The following is a 20201-nucleotide window of genomic DNA, read 5'->3' on the forward strand; positions in this document are numbered from 1 at the left end:
GTATTTGCCTGGTTTTTGTGCGTGTACTCTCAAATAGAATGCCTGAACTCTGTTCCTTCCCTTACAGCTTTTCATTGGTGAAGAAGCCCTCTGTCCTGACCCCCCACTTCCCATTTATCTAAAAGATGCAAATCAGTCTCAAAGCTTTGGGCAGAATGAAGAGAGTATGTCAAAAGTTATGATTAATTTAATGTCCTGTAAGTTAAATATAATGGTTCTTTTTTCTCACACCACTTATTCTAAAGAACTTAAGGTCTTTAACCACTTATCAGTCTAATTGTTTAAATATAGGACAACCAAAAATTGCATATTTTTGATAATTTTTATAACAGCAAATATAAAAATGACAGTTTTATCAGATTTATTCACTACAAGAATTGACTGGTTGGCACGTGCCTTGCAAGCACAAGGTCCTGAGTTCGATCTCCAATATGCCGAAAAAAAAAAAAATTGACTGGTTGACACTTGCCTGAGCAATGCTTGGCATGGTATATAAAGGAATGTGCTGCTGGAGTGACCCTCAAGGTAAACTGTTGTTAAGTGGTTAATCTGCCTTCAACTTGGCTTTGAAACTCCCCAGTGACAAGTCTTACAATGAATAAGTGAGGTGCTGAGCATTGGAGTTTGTCAGATGCAAGTCTTGTAGAGAAAGCACAGGTTGGATGTCTTTCCTCTACTGGCTATTTTCCTGTGTCCTACAATCCAGACACTGTGTGGGTTCAGGAAGTTGAAGCTCTTCAGATTGCCTGCCTAAACAGCCTCTCTAGGAGGCTCTACATCATCCTGCCCATTGGATTGGGGCCTCAGTGAAAACCAAGACTTCACAAAGAAAGCCAACATGGGTTGTCTGCCTCGTTCATTAACATGATTAAGTGTAGAGTAAGTTCCAAGACCTGGGTTAGGCACTGATGGGATTATATTACCTGTTAGTAGCAACTGCTTGAGGTGTAGGCAATGAAATTTTACCGAGGCCAGGATTGGGCCCCTGTGGCTTTACCTGTGTTTAAGAGTGAGGTAGATGCCACTTGAAGACTGGGCCCTAGTTCAAAAATGCACTGTCAGGGCCTGGGATGTAGCTCAGTGCTCCTGTGCCTCCTGGAAAGTGCAAGGTCCTGAGTTTGATCATCGGTACTGCCAAAAAAAAAAAAAAATGCATTGTCCCTTAGGGAGTCAGACCTTGCAAGCATGCACATACCTCTGGCTGTTTTCTGGTTCATTCTTTCTGAACTTTTATTTCCTTAATCCTTGGCATTTTTGGAGAATATTAGTGAAATAAATGTTCCTGTTTTATGTGTGATCACAAAGTGCTGTCTGAAATTTAACTTATGAAGAAATGAGAGGCATTACCCCTGTGACTTCAACAGACATTCAGGCAGATACTTAGAAATTAAAGTAGAACATTTGAAATATGTGTGCCGGTTTTACATTTTAGGGTCTTCTGATGAGAAAGTATTCCAAACCTGAAAAAGCTTAAGGAGCAGACCAGTTGTGCCATGCAGTAAGCACCAAGAATTATCCAGCATTACCATGTTTATAGTTTTTAAAAGGTTGATGTCTGATTCTGTTGGCCCCTCCCTGTGGTATGCTGCCCTGTTGTGGTGCGTTCCTGGGGAGTGTTCAAGGGTTAGATTTCTGGAAAAGGCCTAAAGCAGAAACCTTGAACATCTCCCAAAACACAAGCTTGCTCTGTAACTTACTCGTTAGGAAGAATTACACATTTCTTGTGTTTGTCATGCTTCTTAATTTTGACAATACAAAGCTAACAATTGTAGGTAATATTGATTGCAGGTACTATTTTATAGAGCTGTGCCACTTCCCTTCCACACCTTAAGCCACTTTCCCAATAGGTTGGTAATATGTAGGTATCAGCTTTGCAGGCTTGGAAGTGGATTTGTAAGATTTAAGTCCCTTAGGATTAAAACCCAAGCAGCCAGAAACTGACACGTATTGTGGGTATAGGTGAACATCGTTACACAGCAAATTATGTTGGGGGGAGGTGAAAAATGGTTAGGGCATCACTACAGGAAGCTACATTGGTTTGGGACAGTCAGTACGATGAGGGTTGGAACTATGGGGACGAGCAGGGGTAAGAAACATTACTTCAGGGCCGGGGATTTAGCTCAGTGGTTCCGCCACCTTCCTCGAAAGCGCAAGGTCCCAAGTTCGATCCCTGGTACAAAACAAAAAAAAAAGAAACCACTTCACTTAGCATTAGTCAGTAATGGGGTTTGATTTAATTCACAATGGCCACAAGGGCCCCAAACTGTTGAATCTTGAGTTCACGATGTGCCTGGGGAAAGAGCAACTTTTACCTTCCGGCCTCAAATTACTGAAGGAAGCTTCGAGGGAACCCTAGCGCAGAGTTGGGGAGCGCCTGCGCAAAGCAGGCCTACCAATACGGAGCTGCTTGGGAATCACGTAAGCCACCTATCATGTAGGAAACAGCCAGGCAAAACGGGCCAAGTGGAGGCCAAATATCCAGGAACATCGAAGTTTAACCCTGTGGGCAGCTTGAATAGATTACACAGGCCTGAAAAAATAAAGCGGACAGGGTAAAGGCGATAGAGTGCGGTGGAGAAGCGGACCAGGGACCATGCTGTTCACACGTCCTGGCCATCTCAGTGAAACATCCTAGCATTCACTTTAGAAACGACCGCCAGTCCCGGAAAAACGCGGCCGGAAGCGTAGCTACCCCGCTTCCTCTGACATCACCACGCAGGGCGGGGCGCGATGCGGCTCAATCCTCTTCTCCCGGTGAGCGAGTGACGGGCGCGGCCGGGCTAGCAGCTGCGGCGGGGGTGGCAGCTGCGGCCTGAGGTGACGCCGGCAGGCCTGAGGCGACAGCGGCCTTTGAATCCGGGCTGCCGGAGCGAGCCGCGCTGGCGGCCGCGGTGGCCGCCGCGATGATGGAGATCCAGATGGACGAGAGCGGCGGGGTAGTGGTGTATCAAGATGACTATTGCTCGGGCTCGGTGATGTCGGAGCGCGTGTCGGGCCTGGCGGGCTCCATCTACCGCGAGTTCGAGCGCCTCATCCACTGCTACGATGAGGAGGTGGTCAAGGAGCTCATGCCTCTGGTGGTGAACGTGCTGGAGAACCTAGACTCGGTGTTGAGCGAGAACCAGGAGCACGAGGTGGAGCTGGAGCTGCTGCGCGAGGACAACGAGCAGCTGCTCACGCAGTATGAGCGTGAGAAGGCGCTGCGCAAACAGGCGGAGGAGGTGCGCGGGCCCAGGCGGGGGAACAGACGCGGGGCTGCCCCCTCCCCGCGCGCCCGGGACCTTGGTCATGCTCCTGCCCTCTCGGAGTTTGATATTCCTTCAGTCAGAGAAGCGAGTTGCCCTAGATGATCTCCAAGCCCAGAAATTCTATTTTTCTGTCAGTGGGCGATGCTCTTCTTTATGACAAGAAGCATCTTCTTAAATAAGGTTACATTCCTTTCCAGTGAAGTTGCGCTGAACACAGGGTTAGAGTCTTTAGTATTGAAATTAAAAATTGTTTTGGCATTTGGCTCTTTCTTAAACTAGTGTAGTTGGTGCCCTCGTTTGGTTGAAAGTGTGTTTATCTTGAATCATTTCTACTTACTGTGGTTTGCTTTTGCTCTTGAGACTGTCAAGAGGCTGGATCTGTTATCTGAGAATTGGGGTACCGTGAACCTGGCCGTCAGGACAGAAGCCCTGATGGAGTCGGTGCAGTGTTAGATGGTAAGCCATGGGAACTGCTACGTGCAGGTTCAGGCGGCTTAGACTCCATCAAACTGGCTCCACACTCTCAAGATAAAGGGGAATAGGAGCTCCCAAGATTTGAGACTTCAGAGTGACCAGAGGCATTTAGCGGGGAGGAAACTGGATCTGAGATATGGAGGGGCTGGACCAAGAGCATATGCCCCAGAAGCATCAGGCCAGGATGCAGAGCAGACCCTCTTGGCTATTCCTGGTCATACTGCTGCAGGAGGTTAGAGTATTACTTCCCTGAAGTCCAGTGCTAGGAGTCCCATCGCCAGTCATGTGCTGGGTGCCACCTTCTGCTGCTCTGACTACTTGCTCTCTGGGGCCTTGTGGGGCCCTCTAATGCCTGACAGAGGTTTCAGGTGGGTTTCTTTACCTTTGCGTGTACCCTGGTGGTCATAATAGTAGATGAGAAACTAAAAGGAAAAAATCGAGATAGCTTTAAGGCTGAGTTGTAACCTTATAGCTCTACCTCCATTAAGCATCTTGCTCTATACAGTGTCAGTGCAGCCCCTGCCCTCCCCCTTATTTCAGGCTGGAATAAGAATGGTGATGGTATATTGTGATCTGCAGAAGATTGTTGCAGTGCCGCAGCTTTCTAGAGAAGTTGTACAGAGTTCTCTAAGAGAAGTTGTGAGCAGAGTAAGAATCAAACATGTTGTGCTGACCAGTAGAAGCTGAGGTTAAACACGAATAGTAAAAAAAAACAAAACACACGAATAGTATACCCTTGGAAAGACCTCAGGTGATGTTACAACTAAAGAAAAGGACTAAATACTGTAAATATTGGCCATTCTAACTCCATTATGGAATCGAGTGGACATTTCACTTGCAGTTTTGTGGAAGCACTTTGTGGGCTAGCTTCTTTTCCTAGGCAGAGACTCATCATCACAGATGTGTGTGATGTATGTGGACATCACAGGCTGCAGGCATGTCGTGGTGCAGAGCAGCTGTGTTGAGCTGTCAGTACAGCCCAGCCATTCTGCTTGATTAGGCTTAGTCAGACATGGGTAACCTGAGTCGCCTGCAGCCTTCTGAGCAGCCAGAATCTGCAGGAGTATTGTCCTTTGTTTTTGTTTTTACCCTTGAACAAAGCAAAATCTTTATCCTCTCTATCCTCTCTGCCCAGTAATAACCACAGTGAGAGATTCTTGGAGTGTGAAACTGGGTGGCTGGTTCTCGGGGGCTGGAGTTTGCAGACACCAGGTTGAACACTAGCCCTGTCTTCAGGACCTGCACCCAGCTTTTTCTCAGCTCTAGGTCACATTGACCACATTTGAAGAGAATGAGTTGCCAGATGAGGCAGATTAGTTCCATCTCAAATGCCGAGAACCACAGTTGGCATTTGGTTGCCTGGAAAATTGGGGCAAGGTAAATTTGGCTATCAGGCCAGAACCCCTGGTGGAATCAGGATAGGCTAGGATGACAAGCCCTAGGCATCATTGCCTACAGGTTCAGTGGTTTCAGATTGATTGAGTTTTGATATGAAGTGCTTTAAATCCCTCTGTTCTTTCCCACTGGAAAAGAAGAGAATTGGAAAATGCCAGCTGGCTGGCTGTGTTGGGGTCTGGTGTCTCCAGGGAGGTCAAGTAGAGTGGCTACATGTGTTGTGCTTGTTTGGGCAGCAGAGCCCTTTTCCTTGTAGTAATCAGCATGTAAGAGAGATGACAAGTAGCAGTGGTCATTATTTGCCTTAAAATCTCCTTAACCCCAAAATCTACCCCTAGTAGCATCCCTCAGCTTATCTCAAGCAACATAGGTAGGTACTTTGTTTATGTGGATATTTGCTGATGATTCAGCATTTGACTATTTAAGAAAAGAATCCAAATGGAAGAGAGTTTGATCCAAGACTTATTTTTGTCCTAGTTGGAAAAAAGTAATTATAGAAGAATATTTGAACAGGATTAAGCTGGAAGCAAAAAGAAAAAATGCCTAAATACTGTAATCCTCTGTAGAAGTGATCTTTCATAAATGAATTAATCATTGGATCAGAAATTTTTGCTCTTATCTCCTATATTACAGATAGTAGGGCCGGGTATTTAGCTCAGTGGTTCTGCAACCTGCCTTGCAAGCGTGAGGTCCTGAGTTTGATCCGTGGTACCCCCCTAAAAAAATAAATAGTAAGTTCACCATGCTTAGTGCCTGCAGTTTCTTCTGCTGCCTTGCAACATGAAGAGCAGGGGGTTTGTTTGTTTGTTTTCCTGGCATACTAGGGGAAAAATCCAAGGCCTTGTGCATGCTAGCCAAGCATTCTCCCACTGACCTACACCCTCAGTCCCTAATGAGAAGTTTTTAAACAATCTTTCTAGATGTTAGTAGATGTTTCTAGATGCTGTGTGTCATCTAGAAGCTGTTAAGAGGTAGTGGCCAGAGTTGCCTTTCCTCATTGCCTCTTAAAGTTGTTCCACTGTAGCAGTACCAGTCACTCTAGCCCCACCCCGTGCTGGAAACTGACCACAGGACCTCATGCATGCACTGAGCTACATCCCTAGCCTCAAACAGTCACTCTAAAAAATGGAAGCAAATAGGTTCAGACAACCTGAGCAACAGGAGGTGCTTCCCAGTTAGAATATGGGGGAAGCCAGTTGGGACCCAGAAGCCTCTGGGCTGGAACTGGCTACTGTGAAATCTTGTGACAGGTAGATGGTGGAGCCAAGAACTGATGAAAACCAGTTCCTCCGCACAATCAAGATTTCTAAATTCAGTATCTTTTTTTTTTAAGTCTTTAAAAACTATGAGTTTTTTGTGTGGGGTGGTGTGTTTGCTTGCAGTGCTGGGGATAGAGCCCAGGGTTTTCTTTGCACATGCTAATCACATACTCTACCACAGAGCTATCCCCCTAAATTTTCTGTTTTATAATAATATTACAGAAAAGTTGCAAAAAAGTACTCCATGTGGATTCCTAGATGTGAATCTTTCTGCGTTGCTTTTCTCTCTCTTTTTCTTTTTTTTGTTATCAGGGATCAAACTCGGGACCTTGCACTTGCGAGACAGGCAATGGCACCACTGAGCTAAATCCCTGGCCCTGATTTTCTCTCTTAACTCTGCTAAGGCCTCAGGGGTCCTGTGTGTCCCTGTAGTCTCCGATATTCTGGAATGGTTCCTCATTCTCTGCTCTTCTCGACCTTGATATTACAGCTGAGGTCACTCTGTAGGATGTGCCCTAATCTAGCATTTGTGCAACTTGGTAATAAGATTTGTCCTCCATAGGAAGACCCAGAGCTGCTCACTGAGCCTATGACGTCTTGACCATGTACAAGACATAACATGTCTCCTTTTCATCAAGTTCCTATGCATTATTAGGGTAGGAAGAGACCTGGTCTTCACTTCCTCCTCAATGTATGCTGATCCCACTGTCTAGACCCCTGCGGGGGCTTTTCCCAACCAGTTCCTCTGCTCAGACTCCCTAGCCTGCCTGTACTCTGAAGAGAGTGTGAATGACCCTAATTATTCCCTGCTCTATTTCCTAAAGTTACAAAGAGGCTGTACATTTGGTTAGTCCAGCCCCAGGGCTGTTTTCTTGTTCCTTGTTGCACACCATAGATAGAGACGCTACCCATGTTCCTGCCTCTGTGCACATCTCACTGCACTGACACCACTTCCTGGAGGTTGAGGATTTCTTTGGACAATTCTTGTCATCCAGTAAACTTTCTATGGTAATGGACATTCCCCATTTTGTGTTGTCCTATTCAGTAGCTACTGGCCACTGGGAGCCTTTAAGTACTTCCAAATGTGACTCATGAAACTGAGGAACAGGGTTTTCAATTGTTTTGTTTTTGTTTTTGTTTTTTCCCTTCAGTGTTGGGGATAGCCCGAAGGCCATATGCACATAAGGCAAACATTCTAACACTGAGCCACACCACCAGCCCTATTTTTCCTTTTAGTGTTGAAACAGCTACATGGGGCTAGAGTGACAGTTCTAGACAGTGCATCTGTGGGCTTCGTTTTAATAAGGGCCAGTGATGAATGTATTTCTAAGTTAGCTTTAGCAAGAAAGGAGATGCTTTTTTTTTTTTTTAATTCTTTTACTGGTACGTTTTAGGTATATAGTACGTTTACGTTTATCATTGGGTGCTTGTACCTGTACATGATGTATCTTAGTTCTTATTTTTTCCCCATTACCTGTGGGCCCTTCACCCCCTCCACCCTTCCCTATTTACCTAGATTTTGTTTCCGTTTTTTTTCTTTTCTCATAATTTTTCCTTTCCCTTCTTCCCTTTCCCCTTCCCCTCCCACCACCCTTACACCTTTGGACCTTTTCCTATTTCTAATTATCAATTATTCATTTTAATCATTTTAAGAAAGGAGATGCTTAAATGTTAGGTTTGGAGTTTTTCACTGAATGTGTTCCAGAAAGATGGAAGATCCCAAAGCAGTGGGGTTCTGATGTAGGAAACCAAGCAGAAAAAAATACTATGAGATGGGAAAGGAAGTGCTAGCTGTCTAGGAAGCAGCTGGAAGGTGATGAAATTCTCACGGGGCTGAGAAGAGGTCTGCTGGGAAATCCCTGGCACCTAGAAATAATCTGTGCTGATGGGCACAGGATTGATTCTTTCCTGTTTTGGAAGGTTGATAATTATATTGAGGTGTCATTGACATACATTATGCTAAATTACACTTGCTTAGTGTAAACCCCTGAAGCCATCCCCCACAGTGAGGGCAGTGAATATGCCCTCTCCCCTCGAGTTCCCTTTTGTGATTCGATCCTCTACCTCTCTGTTCTGCCTCCCCGCTCCCCAAGTGACCACTGATCTGTTTTCTGCCTCTGGGGTTAATTTGCATTTTCTAGAACTTCATATGGATGAAACAGGTAGTGTATACCCTTTTTTGTCCAGGTTCTTTCATTTGGCTTCTTGACTGAGATTTATCCAGCTGTTGGGTGTGTCTTCCTTCCTTACTGAGCAGTATCCCAATGTGTGAGTGTTTGTTCATATCTTGTTGTTGGAGCTAAGGGCCTCCACTTTTATGTGACCATGATACATACATCAGTTGCTTCTTTGTAGGATCTTGGGATAGGCAATGCTCAGGAGCAGGCCTGTTAGTGCCAACAGGCACAGGACTGCTGGGGGAAGTCAGAAAACCAAGGCCTGGGGATTTAGCCCAGTGGCGCTACACTTGCCTTGCAAGCACAAGGTCCTGAGTTCGAGCCTCAGTACCCCCCCCCCCCAAAAAAAAGAAAACCAAGAAGCTGGAATCTGTTTCTGACTTCATGCAGGACTGGCCTGTCACAAGGACATCCCGTTAACTATGGGGAGTTCTCCAGGTAGCCATTAACCAGTTGTGGGCAAGACGTTTGAGGGGTTGCAAGTAAATGTGACAAGGCCCCTATCCCCAAGGATAGACCTTCATTTGGTGGCATTGGGAAGTTTAGAGTTCTGTTATGAACAGCAACAGATCCAGCCTGTTATCAGTGTTCTGAGTGCCCCTGCTCCCCAGGGCTCTATGTTTCTCATGATTTTCAGGTGTCATTTTTTCCATTCACTGCTTCAGTTGGGGCTCCTATTCCCTGACCTTTCCAGGGTCAGCCTTCATATCATCTCTTCCTTTCCAGCAGATGAACACCCTGGTGAACACACACTCTAGGAGGCTTGCTTAGCCCTGTCTCTGTGCTGGTTTCAAATTTAGAATGGTCATTTCTCAAGAGCAAGGACCTCATCTATCAAGGACAGCAACTGAGGCATCAAAGCATTTTAACAGAGTGGGGCATTTGTATTATCTTCAGGATTATCCTCAATATTCTTACTTGCCCAAGTATCAGTATTTCTTTTTCTTGCTTTAAAATTCTTGAAAATCAGTGTATGGCATTAATATATTCCTGACGGGGCTATAATTTGTATGTCTCGCTGCCAAACAGCTTGAACCACAGGTAGTACATGCATGACTGTCCCATGAATGACTGTACCACTTCCACCACCAGTGGTTCAACCTGGCAGCAACACGTTAAACCAGTTGCGATGAGTTTCTAGAGGATGCTGGATCAACTTGAGGAATATTTGCTTCCTTCTCAAGCTTATAGCCAAACCCCTGACCCCTGCCTAAGATTAGAGCACAGAAATATCCCTGTTCTAGCTGATTTGCTGCCCAGCAGCCTTGGGGGCAGCTTTTGTAACCCCACAGCCACCCTCACAACCTGCTCTTCTCATTTGAGACCTTTATGGTTACACAGTTGTGGAAAATGGAAAGATGGTTTGAAAAGAACATCATGAATTGGGTTTGCTGTCCCAGGCCGGCTCTGGGTGTATATTTGGTGGTGAAGGGTGGTCACTTCAATCCCTGGGAATTAGCTTTGGAAGGAGTGCGTTTCCTCTAGGCTCAGCACCCAGCTCTTTGCCTCTGTGCCTGCTCAAAACAAAAGAAAAAAAGAATTTTGGAAATTCTCCCAAATGAATAATCCAAAAGAACAAGATCTTTGACTCCTATTGCCATTCAGTTCTAATAACCCAGCTGGCACTGAATGAATTCCTATAAGTTACTCTGGCCTAAAGGACATATAAGAGGTAAGGATTCAATCTAAAATGTTAATTTGCTTTCTCACTAAAATATGATTGGGTTACAAAAGTCTAATGAGTACATTATAAGAGAGTTTGCCTGATCATCACTTTGCATCTGGGGACTTTTTTTTTTTTTTTTTTTTTTTTTTTAGGGAGGATCTCAATAAATTGCTAAGTTGTCCAGGCTGGGCTCAAACTTGCAATCCTCCTGCCTCAGCCTCCCAGAATGCTGGGATTACAAACTTGTGCCGGGGCCAGACACACCCTGGGGAACTTCTGGTTTCTGTTGTCATCTTGATTTTACTTTGACACAAAAAGTTAGTTGACTTCTTTGCTTTGCTTTTTTACATATAAAATGAGAAGAATGATTTTATTCCATGGAACACTAATAAAAATGTATTCACCTTCAAGATTTTGGACAGTCTGTGCTGTCAGGTTATTTTAATATGTATCTTGAAATTTACCAAACAGCAAATTCTAAAAACAAAAGCTGAATTTAATTCTAAAACAGTACTTTGTTAATGGGAGAGGGGAAGAAGTTTATCTTAAAAACATCTCTCAAAGAGAATCTATGGCATATTTGTACTTAGAAGTGAAAACCAGTCATTTCATACCTAGACTAGGAGTGAAATGCCCAGTGTATTTTCCTTCATCATACAATTGCCAATCATTGCTCTGTGGAGTGCTCAAAAGATTTGTCATGAGAGTGGCCTTACTCATCTGTGGTTTATCACATGCCACGTGACATCTTCATTAGACTTGTTTAGACATGTTAATTTAAAATACAGTAAACTTCAACCCATGATACATATAATTAATATGTGCACAAAAAGTTTGTCTTGACCTGGGTACTCTAGAGTGGCTTTTCCTGCATTATCTTTAGTTTGGGAATCTTTCAGCTGGCTTCCAAATATCAAATCCAGGTGTATCTCTCCCCCTTTGGTACTGAAGATTGAATCCAGGGCCTTTGTACTAAGCCACATCTCCAGCCCTTTTTCATTTTGAGGCAAGGTCTCTCTTAAGTCACTAAGTTGCCCAGGCTGGACTTGAATTTGCAATCCTCTGGCCTTGGCTTCCCAGAGTGTTAGGATTGCAGGTATGCACCCACCACCCTCAGCTAAAATACAGGTGTTGTGATGGGAAAAAATTCTAGTGACTGACACTCACCAAAACCCTCTTCTTTGTATGAAACCTTGGTGGTGTAACTCAAACAGGACAGTTAATGACCTAAAGAAAGGAAAAACTGCCCATCTTCCAGGCCCAGGTGCCCATCACATACTCCTCTCTTGCCCAGGATGAGTTTTCTCTTCACCATGAATTTCACTGGGAAAGAGGACTGGGCTTTGCCCCATCCCAAGGATTGGGGCCTGTTGCTGTCCAACAGGCAGTTGTATGGTCCCCATGTGAGCAGTTCAGGGTGATTCCCAAGCACATCTGGAAGGACAGATATGTAAGAATAATCAAGGTGATGTTGGAAAGATTTGAGAGGGAAAACATCTGTCAGGTACTGAAAGATAACTAACACTATTGTGTCCACTAAAAGTATCTTTCGTTGAAAGCCAGGGATGTAGCTCAGTATAGAGTGCTTGGCATGTATGAGGTCCTAGGCTCAATCTCCAGCACCAAAAAAAAAAAAAAAAAAGAAAGAAAGAAAAAGTTATTGGAAAAGAATACAATAAAATGATAAGTGATTATGTATATTTAAATAAATAAATAAACTTTTCCCAAAAAACATGTCTTAGGTGTAGTGGCGCATTCCTATAATCCCAGCACTGGGAGGCTGAGGCAAGAAGATCTCAAGTTCAGTATGAAGGCCCTGAGAACAGTCCCCAGTACTACAAACAAAACCCAAAAACTTATGTTGGTCTGGTGCAGAAGAACACTGAAATATATAGTACAATTTAGTACATGAAAAAGGAGATATTTTAGAGCTATGAGATTTGGGGGGGTGGTTTGCATGTCTTTTGTTTTGTTTTTGGTTCAGGGAATTGAACCCAGGGCTGCATGCGTGCTAGGCAAACACTACTACTAAGCTATACTCCCAGTCTGAAAGAATAATTTTTTTTTTTTTAGTACCAGAGATCAAACTCGGGATCTTGCTCTTGCAAGGCAGGCATGGTACCACTGAGCTAAATATCCCCGGCCCCGAAAGAATCAATTATTAAGTAGATGGAACTGAGACAGCTTCACATACAAGCCCCATCCTGGGAAAAACACTTGCCACATATAAGACAAGTTCTTAATTAGTCCTTATAAATCAGTAAGAAATATATGAACAGGGTCGGAGGATGTAGCTCAGTGGCACAGTGCTTGCCTGAAAACCATGAGGTCCTGAGTTCGATCCCTGGAAAAAAAAGAAAAGAAATATATGAACAGAGTGATTGGTTACCAAAAAAGTAGTATATATGACCAATAAGTTTATGAAGAAGTGTTTGGTGTCACTAGTGATAAAGGAACTGAAGTTATAAACAGTTACATGCCATCTTCCACCTACCAGACTGGCAGAGACATTGTTCAGCTCTACAGAAATGGTGAGGATTCTGAGAAAGGTACTGACCCACCTTGCTGAGGGTGCCAAAGTTGGAACCCTAAAGAACCTTAGCAGCACATGGCAATGGCTGGGAGTAGTGGAAGACAGCTGGTAGATGAACAGAGGCATAGATACACAGAGCTCTGCTGTAATAATGACATTTTAGAGCAACCTGAAAGCCCTAGAAGATGACAGATACACAGAGGGAGACACATGCACCCATGAGAAGTGGGAATGGTAGAGTGTGTCACCAACAATGAGTGAATAATCAGGATAAGTACGTGTCTCCGTGATACGTGCTCACATACAATACACACGCACGTCCTCATACACATATACTCATAACAATTTGGAAGACTGTCAGTGTCACAATTTTACCTGACTCTAGTTAGTAAGATCATGGTTGTTAAATAACGATCCTCTTTTTACTTACCACCCTCATACGATTTTTCTACAAATATGTATAGTTTATGTAATTTTTTCCTGTACTGGAGATTGAATGCAGGGCCTTTACACTGAGCAACATCCCAGCCCTTTTTTAATTTTTTGCTTTGAGATGGGATTTTACTAAGTTGCCCAGGCTTGAACTTGCAACTCTCCTGCTTCAACCTCCCAGAGTGCTGGGATTACAGATGTGTGCCACCACATCTGGCTCATGTAATTTTTTTAATAGGACTTAAAATTATCAAAATATATTTGGAAAAATATATATTTGGACTAGGGATGTAGAGCAAGGCCTTGTATCCAATCCCCAGGATTGCAAAACAAAATGAAACAAAAAACTTACCAATTAGTAGCATTCATTTCTTTCTTCACTAGTTGGTCATGTCCACAGTTAATTCACAGCCACTATTTCCAGTTTTGTATGGCTACACTAAAATTGTGCATTTTAAGCCCACCGTGGTGGCACATGCCTATAATCCCAGCACTTGGGAGGCTGAGGTAGGAGAATTCCAAGTTTGAGGCCAGCCTGGGCTGTATATAGCAAAATACTTCAAAAAAATTTTGCATTTTCCTGTCTGTAGAATATTTATTTTATTTCATTTTTTCATTTTACTTGAGCTACATGCAATGTCCTTGATCCTATGTAGACTTTCTCCTTGCTTTGGCCTCTTCCCTGTCTGCCCTCCACTGGGTTTTCCACCCTCATTCATGGCCCAGAATGAGTCATCCTTCAGCAGGAGCCCATAGTTTCAGCACAAAGGCATTGTAGAAGCTGCTGCTGGTGGAGGAGGGTCTTCTGGCACCCACTGCCAATGCAGAACGGGAAGAGGGTGTGTTTATTGCAGGAAGTACAGCCATGGTCTGCAAGGATGAGTCTCTTCCAGATAGCCAAACCTGAAGTCTGAATTATTTTTACATTCCTATCTTCTGAGAAGCTCTTTATGTCTTTTTTCTTTTTTTGGTACTGGGGATCAAACTCGGGTCCTTGCTCTTGCACAGCAGGTGGCGAAACCACTGAGCTAAGTCCCCAGCCCAGCTCTTTGTGTCTTAAGAGGTTGGCTTGTGTTTTTACTTCCTGGAAATGAAATTTATTGACATGTACTGTATTCCCATTTCCTGCTTAGTAAAACCAAGGTTCTACCCCCACTCCCCAACCACTATAGGAATTATACCTGGTAGTACAGGGGCCTACCTGGCCTGGCCCCTCTGTACTGACTTAGTCCACACTATAACCTTTAGGGCCACTGCTCCTCAGACCCGTCAAGAGTTTCTTTCATTTTGCAGAGTGCTTTCTTTTCATTTGTCCATTGATTATTTTGCTCAGAAACTCTCCATGTAACTTACTATGCGAACTCTAAACCAATCTCCATGCCTCTTTCAGAGACTAATAGTGATGTTCAGTGTGTTTCTTTAGTCCAGTAATGGTGGATCCTCAGCTGAGTGGTAACTGAAATGCACATTAAGAAAAGTAGCAAAAGGATGTGAGAGTGATCTGGCTGCGACATCTGTCACCCCATTGATCGCCAGGGTTGATTCGGCTGATCTGGCTGGCTAGGCGGGTGTCCCCTTCCTCCCTCACCACTCCATGTGTGTCCCTCCCGAAGTTATGAGCTCGGAAGAGGACGACCACCCCCGATAGAAGAGGACCGTTTTCTTGGTCAAGGGTATACAAGTAGCTGTGCTCCCCTGCTAGAACCTCCAAACAAGCTCTCAAGAAAAGTAGCAAAAAAACAAAAAAGTAGCCATGGGGCCAAGGATTTAGCTCAGTGGCACCGTGCCTGCCTCAGAAGTGCAAGGTCCTGAGTTCGATCTCTGGTACGGGAAAAAAAAAGTAGCCTTTATCTTGTTTCAGGGTTGAGTATCAGTAGGAGTAATTCTGATCTATTGCAGACAGGACCGGCTGCATTGTTTATGGAACTCTATGTTAAATTACTAAAAATTTCAGAATGGCAACAGCCATTAACCAAGCACACGCCCTTCTATATGCAGGGCCCTGTGTGATGACCCACTTCACACAGGTGCATGAAGGCAGCCCTGACTGGAATTCATAGCCCTTGATGAATGACCTTAACTGGGGAGTAAGTTCCATGTTACTCAGTTTTGGAGTGTTCCTATTGCCTGCTCTCAGGGCTTATGTGTGCTGAGGTTTGCCTGGAGAGAGGAGGCACCATGAAGGGGTGGGAAACCAGGTCTAAAATGGGGATACTCCACTCTGGCCCTACTCCTGGCCAGCTTGTAGCCTCACAGGTGTATCTGACCTCTTGGTCTTTGAACCCCATGGTCCTTCACATGAAGGGCTGCTGTCACCCAGCCAGCTTCCACTCATGACACCTGCTCTTTTTCTCTTTTCTGTGCATAGAAATTCATTGAGTTTGAAGATTCCTTGGAACAAGAGAAGAAAGAGCTCCAAATCCAGGTGGAACATTATGAGTTTCAGACACGCCAGCTGGAACTGAAGGCCAAGAACTACGCAGATCAGAGTAAGTGAGAGATGAATCACCATTGAATGTATATTGTTCTAAGACCGGTCCAGCTGAGAAGGATACAAAATCCTTTGATAAAAAGAGATTAGAGGAAGCCCAAGGATGCCCTTAGTTTCTTTTCACCATTTCTTTTCTCTGGACCACTTATTTTATCTTTTCATACTATAGTGTATTTCTGTAGTAGGGTCAGATCCTTTGTGGAAATAAGAAAAATAAGACCTCTTTGATCACATGGCACTTGTACTTACTGGTATAATCTGACCTAAAAAAAAAAAGAAAGAAAGAAAAATCCATGATTCTGTAGGTAATTCCATGGTGCTGTAGAACAAAGCTCCCATTGCCATGAGATCCTCATATTCTCACCTGGCTGAGGAGTGCTTGGTTTTTGTGGAGGTGAAGATCAGATCTATGGATGGAGCCACTGCTATCGGGACAGTTCCTAGGAGGGGTTCATGTTTGGTCAAGGATGTTGATAGGAAAACCCTGTCCCCACAAGGCAAGGTAGGCAAAGTGTTATTTTAGAATCATTACTATAAGAATATGTATATTAGTTTTTAAAACTATATTCAAGTGTTAATGTTATAATTACCTATTTGATCTCAGCTTTCTGTGATAAGATGTTTTGGTGATTGAAACTCATTTTACTGCTTTACCTGGTTACCTTAGATGGCAGGTACTTAAAATCAGATTGGGGGAAAAGTTGATTTGATATGTTGGGCCTGTTCCTATCCCAGACCAAGACTTAGAGGCCACTACACTAGGCTGACAGAGCCCACTGACAAGTTTTAGCACTGATATGTGACCAGCATGTTGGTAGTAGCCACCATACATGGTGGTGTTTACAAGGACAGAGGGTCAGACAAAGAGCTGCAGAGGAAGGCATACAAGGCTGTTGGTGGGACACAGGGATAGATCACCTGGCCACTGCTGCCAGTTAGCCTGTTTGGCAGTTTTGCTGCTTAAGCAGGCACATGTGGACCAGAGAGGGCCATCCTGGGTGTCACCATTGGCCGCGAGTTAGGGGAGGCCTGGTTGTTAACCTGAATTGGGCATAGTCATCAGTTGGTTTTCTCAGTCTTCTGCAGGTTTAAGGGGTGCTACTGTTGGTTCTGTCACACACTTCCTACGTTCTGTCACTTCTTACATGTCTCAGAGGTTACTCTGAATTCTGCCTCTTTTCATAAGCTTCTTGCTTGGTTTTTTTTTTTTTTTTGGTACCGGGGATTGAACTCTGGTCCTTGCGCTTGTGCAGTTTTTTTTGTTTTGTTTTGTCTTTTCAGTGCCTGGGATGGAACCCAGGGCCTTGCACATGCTAAGCAAGTATTCATTCTGTCATTGAGCCACATACCCAGCCCTCACTCCTTGTTACATTTGCCACATGCAGGGAAGCTCTTGGCTGACCTAGGCAGCAATTATTATGTAACCCCATCCTGGGTCCTGGTTTTCCTTCATCAGAACTGAGCATCTTCACATGCACACACACACTATATGTCCCTTAACACTCCAAATGGTAGTGGCTCCTCTGAGCATGAGGTCTTAGGCTAGGATCTTTTTTGCAGCCCAAGGGAGAGGTATGAGCCACTCAGTAGGTGCTGTGCAGCTAACCCTCGATGGTTGTGTTTTGTTTTGTTTTTTTAATGGTTGTGTTTTGCAGTCTCCCGATTGGAGGAGCGGGAATCAGAGATGAAGAAGGAATACAACGCCCTGCACCAACGACACACAGAGGTAGGCACTAGTGGGTACAGGCAGCCATACCTGACACTTGGCATTTGCTATTGACCTTTGGTCACCCTTTGTAGCTCCTTCTTTTATCTAGAAGGCTGTCCACCTCATTCTGGTGAGATTTTCCTAGACTGTGTCTTGAATTTGTCTGTTTCTGTCTGAGCATGGCACATCTGGATCACAGTGGGGGAGGTTGGCTGGCCACACTAACAAGAGACCCTTCTTGACAGATGATTCAGACCTATGTGGAACACATCGAGAGGTCCAAGATGCAGCAGGTTGGGGGCACCAGCCAGACGGAGAGCAGTCTGCCAGGGCGGAGGTAGGTGGCCTCAGGAAGATAGGACTCCTGATGGGAAGAGGGAGGGGAAAGGTGGGTAGGCAGGAGTGCCTGTAGAGGCCACTGTGGCCTTGACAGATACATGTGGAACTGTGCCTATGCCTTCTGCTCAGTTCCAGTTCAGTCTTGGAGGCTGAGGAAAATTGTATATGGTCAATCCTCGCTATTCACAGACTTCATGTTTGTAAATTTACTTGCTCACTAAAACATATTTGAAGCCTCAGAATTAATATTCATGGTGCTTTTGAGTCATTTGTGGTCACAGGAAGGGATTAGTCTAATGTGTAGGCTCCCAACCCCTGAGAAAGGCAGAAGTAGGCAGTGCCCTGCCCTCTGCCCTGAGCCTTACACCAGGATGCTAGAGGGAGGAGCCAGGAGGGCCCAGGAAGAGTCTGCAAGCATCTGGAGACTTAAGCCTGATGATGTGCCTTGAAGCCAGGGCATCTGCTGGTGAAGGCCTTGGCCTGTCACCCAATGCTTCTGACCTTTTCTCATTTATAAAGCCAACCAGTGATGAATTATTGTAGGACCGAGACTGGGATCTATGTATACATCTTCCTTCAGGGCAATGGTTTAATGTTCGCTAATCCATATGTGAGGATTAGCTAACTATGGTTTGAAGAAGGCCAGGCTACCCTGCCTAGCAGACTACCATCCCTAGCCACCTCTGAGCCTCGTTCCCTCTGCAAGCAGGATAGTGGCAAATCCCCAGGCCCCTGCTTGGCACAAGTTTAGGTCTTGGTGCTGATTTTCTGAGGCTGGGCTTCTCCCCACTCTCTGTGCCTCTTGAGTCAGGATAGACTTGGACCATAGGCCCCAGGAAGCAGAGCATCAAAGATCTCATCCAAGGTCTAGCAGCTTGAAAAGATAGGTGAGTGACCAGTGATAGCAACCTGGACCAGGAGGTTCCAAGTCTTTGTTGGGTGGGGGTAAGGGCCTAAGCCATAACCCCCAGAATCACTGATTGAACCTCATGACACCCTGTTCAACAAAGCTTTCTGAAGTCAGGGCTGGACCAATTTGCATAAAGGTCTTTTGCCTGTATTTTCTGTGCCTACCTGGTCTGTAGATTGTACCTGCAAACAAGAAGTTTCAGGAATCCAGTTCTGGGCTTCACTGGCCACTTTCTGGGTGCCTGGGGCAAAGCTCTTTGTTTCTATGCCCCAAAGTCTTTGACCTGTGTATGTGTGCATGTGAAGACCTCCTAGAACCAAAGTAGGTTGTGAAAGGCTGGCCACATGCCTTCAGACATGGCATTGCTGCCCCTAACAGAGTGGGGTCTGCACCACATATGGTAAATGCTGGTTACTTGGACCAGGTTAGAGACTTTGTTAGTAGACCCTGATTGCTGCAAAAAATTACTGAAGTAACATGGGTGAAAGAGTTTGGCAAATTGTAACCCTTGCAGTTTTTTTATTATATCTAAAAGATGGAAATACTGAATCCTAAGGTGCCAATTCATGGCTTAGGAAACTTTCTCTTCTGCACACTGAAATCCTGATTTCTGACCTTCAGAATGCTTAAGAGGATTTCTAAATACCTGGACTTGAATTCTCATCTGGAATCAAGGTCTTTGTGTTGTTTTTATGGGGAGCTGAACAGAGCAATCCAAACTGAGGCAGAAGTTGGACAGGTTGGGGATTTTCCTAGAAGAGCTGCAACATTGCACCACCTTCAGGTTGTCTCCTGCTAGTGCCCTTCTAGAGAGGGACACTTGGGAGCCCATGTGGTGGAGAGTGCAGGGAGAGTGGCCCAGTGTATCTCTGGAGCTTGGGCAGTATCACCTCAACCTAGCACTGTAGGCAGTGAGTACCCAGGGTCCTATGTCATGGTGATCAGCACTCCAGGCCCTGTAGACGCTATATAAGTAGATCCCCAAGGATCCTGTGGCCTGAGCGAAAAATCAGGCTGAGCCAAGTTTGAAGCTACCCAGACTCCAAAGCCAATATAAAACATTCTGGCCACCACTTCCTCCTCTGCTAGAAGAGGTGCCTCAGTTTAGTGCAGGATGTGCTATGTTGTCTTTATGGGGAGAGGAAATTGCTGCCAAGATGTCCTTGAGGAACCTGCTGCCTGGAGCAGTCTGCCCTGAACCCTGTTCCCCCACTTCCCCTACAGTTTCTCCTTGGTGCCGGAGTTTAGCTCCAGCCTCATGGCAAGCCATCTATGGGAAGCTCCTGGCCTCCTTGAAGGAGCCCATAGGCTAGGGCTGAATGCACAGGGCCTCATTCATAGAGCCCCCTGTGGCTCCACAACAGCTCTTTCTCTTCCTTTATGGAACCAAAATGTACCTGTTATATGAAGCCCTGTGACTTCTTTTATGAGGGCTGGGTCTGTGAATCTGCTCATTGTTGCCATTACCAAGTCCTATGGACTGGCCACTGCATCTGTCCTCTGGGCAGCATAGGCCTTCAGTGCCCAGCAGTAGAGTGATACCTGCAGTGAAAGGCTGGTAGGAGGATC

General features: G+C 45.0%; 1 protein-coding gene across 21 annotated transcripts in view; it reads left to right on the plus strand.

Moving 5' to 3' along the window:
- The first annotated feature begins 2709 nt into the window (after positions 1–2709).
- Mapk8ip3 (mitogen-activated protein kinase 8 interacting protein 3) overlaps positions 2710–20201 on the plus strand; it is a 47722-nt gene continuing 30230 nt past the window's right edge. For 10 of the 21 annotated variants that reach the window (XM_021251384.2, XM_013068830.3, XM_021251389.2 and 7 more), the window contains exons 1-4: positions 2719–3221; positions 15553–15673; positions 17331–17401; positions 17629–17720. In XM_021251384.2, coding sequence (XP_021107043.2) covers positions 2904–3221; positions 15553–15673; positions 17331–17401; positions 17629–17720 — 602 coding nt within the window. In that variant the 5' untranslated portion in view covers positions 2719–2903. Of the gene's footprint in view, positions 3222–15552; positions 15674–17330; positions 17402–17628; positions 17721–20201 lie in introns of all 21 variants that reach the window. The other 11 variants (XM_004873758.4, XM_004873761.4, XM_004873766.4 and 8 more) reach the window with 3 other exon arrangements.

This window comes from Heterocephalus glaber, unplaced genomic scaffold (genome assembly GCF_053883595.1).
Source record: "Heterocephalus glaber isolate CG9 unplaced genomic scaffold, H.glaber_assembly_v1.0 deba00001781, whole genome shotgun sequence".
In the NCBI taxonomy this organism is placed as follows: Eukaryota; Metazoa; Chordata; class Mammalia; order Rodentia; family Bathyergidae; genus Heterocephalus; species Heterocephalus glaber.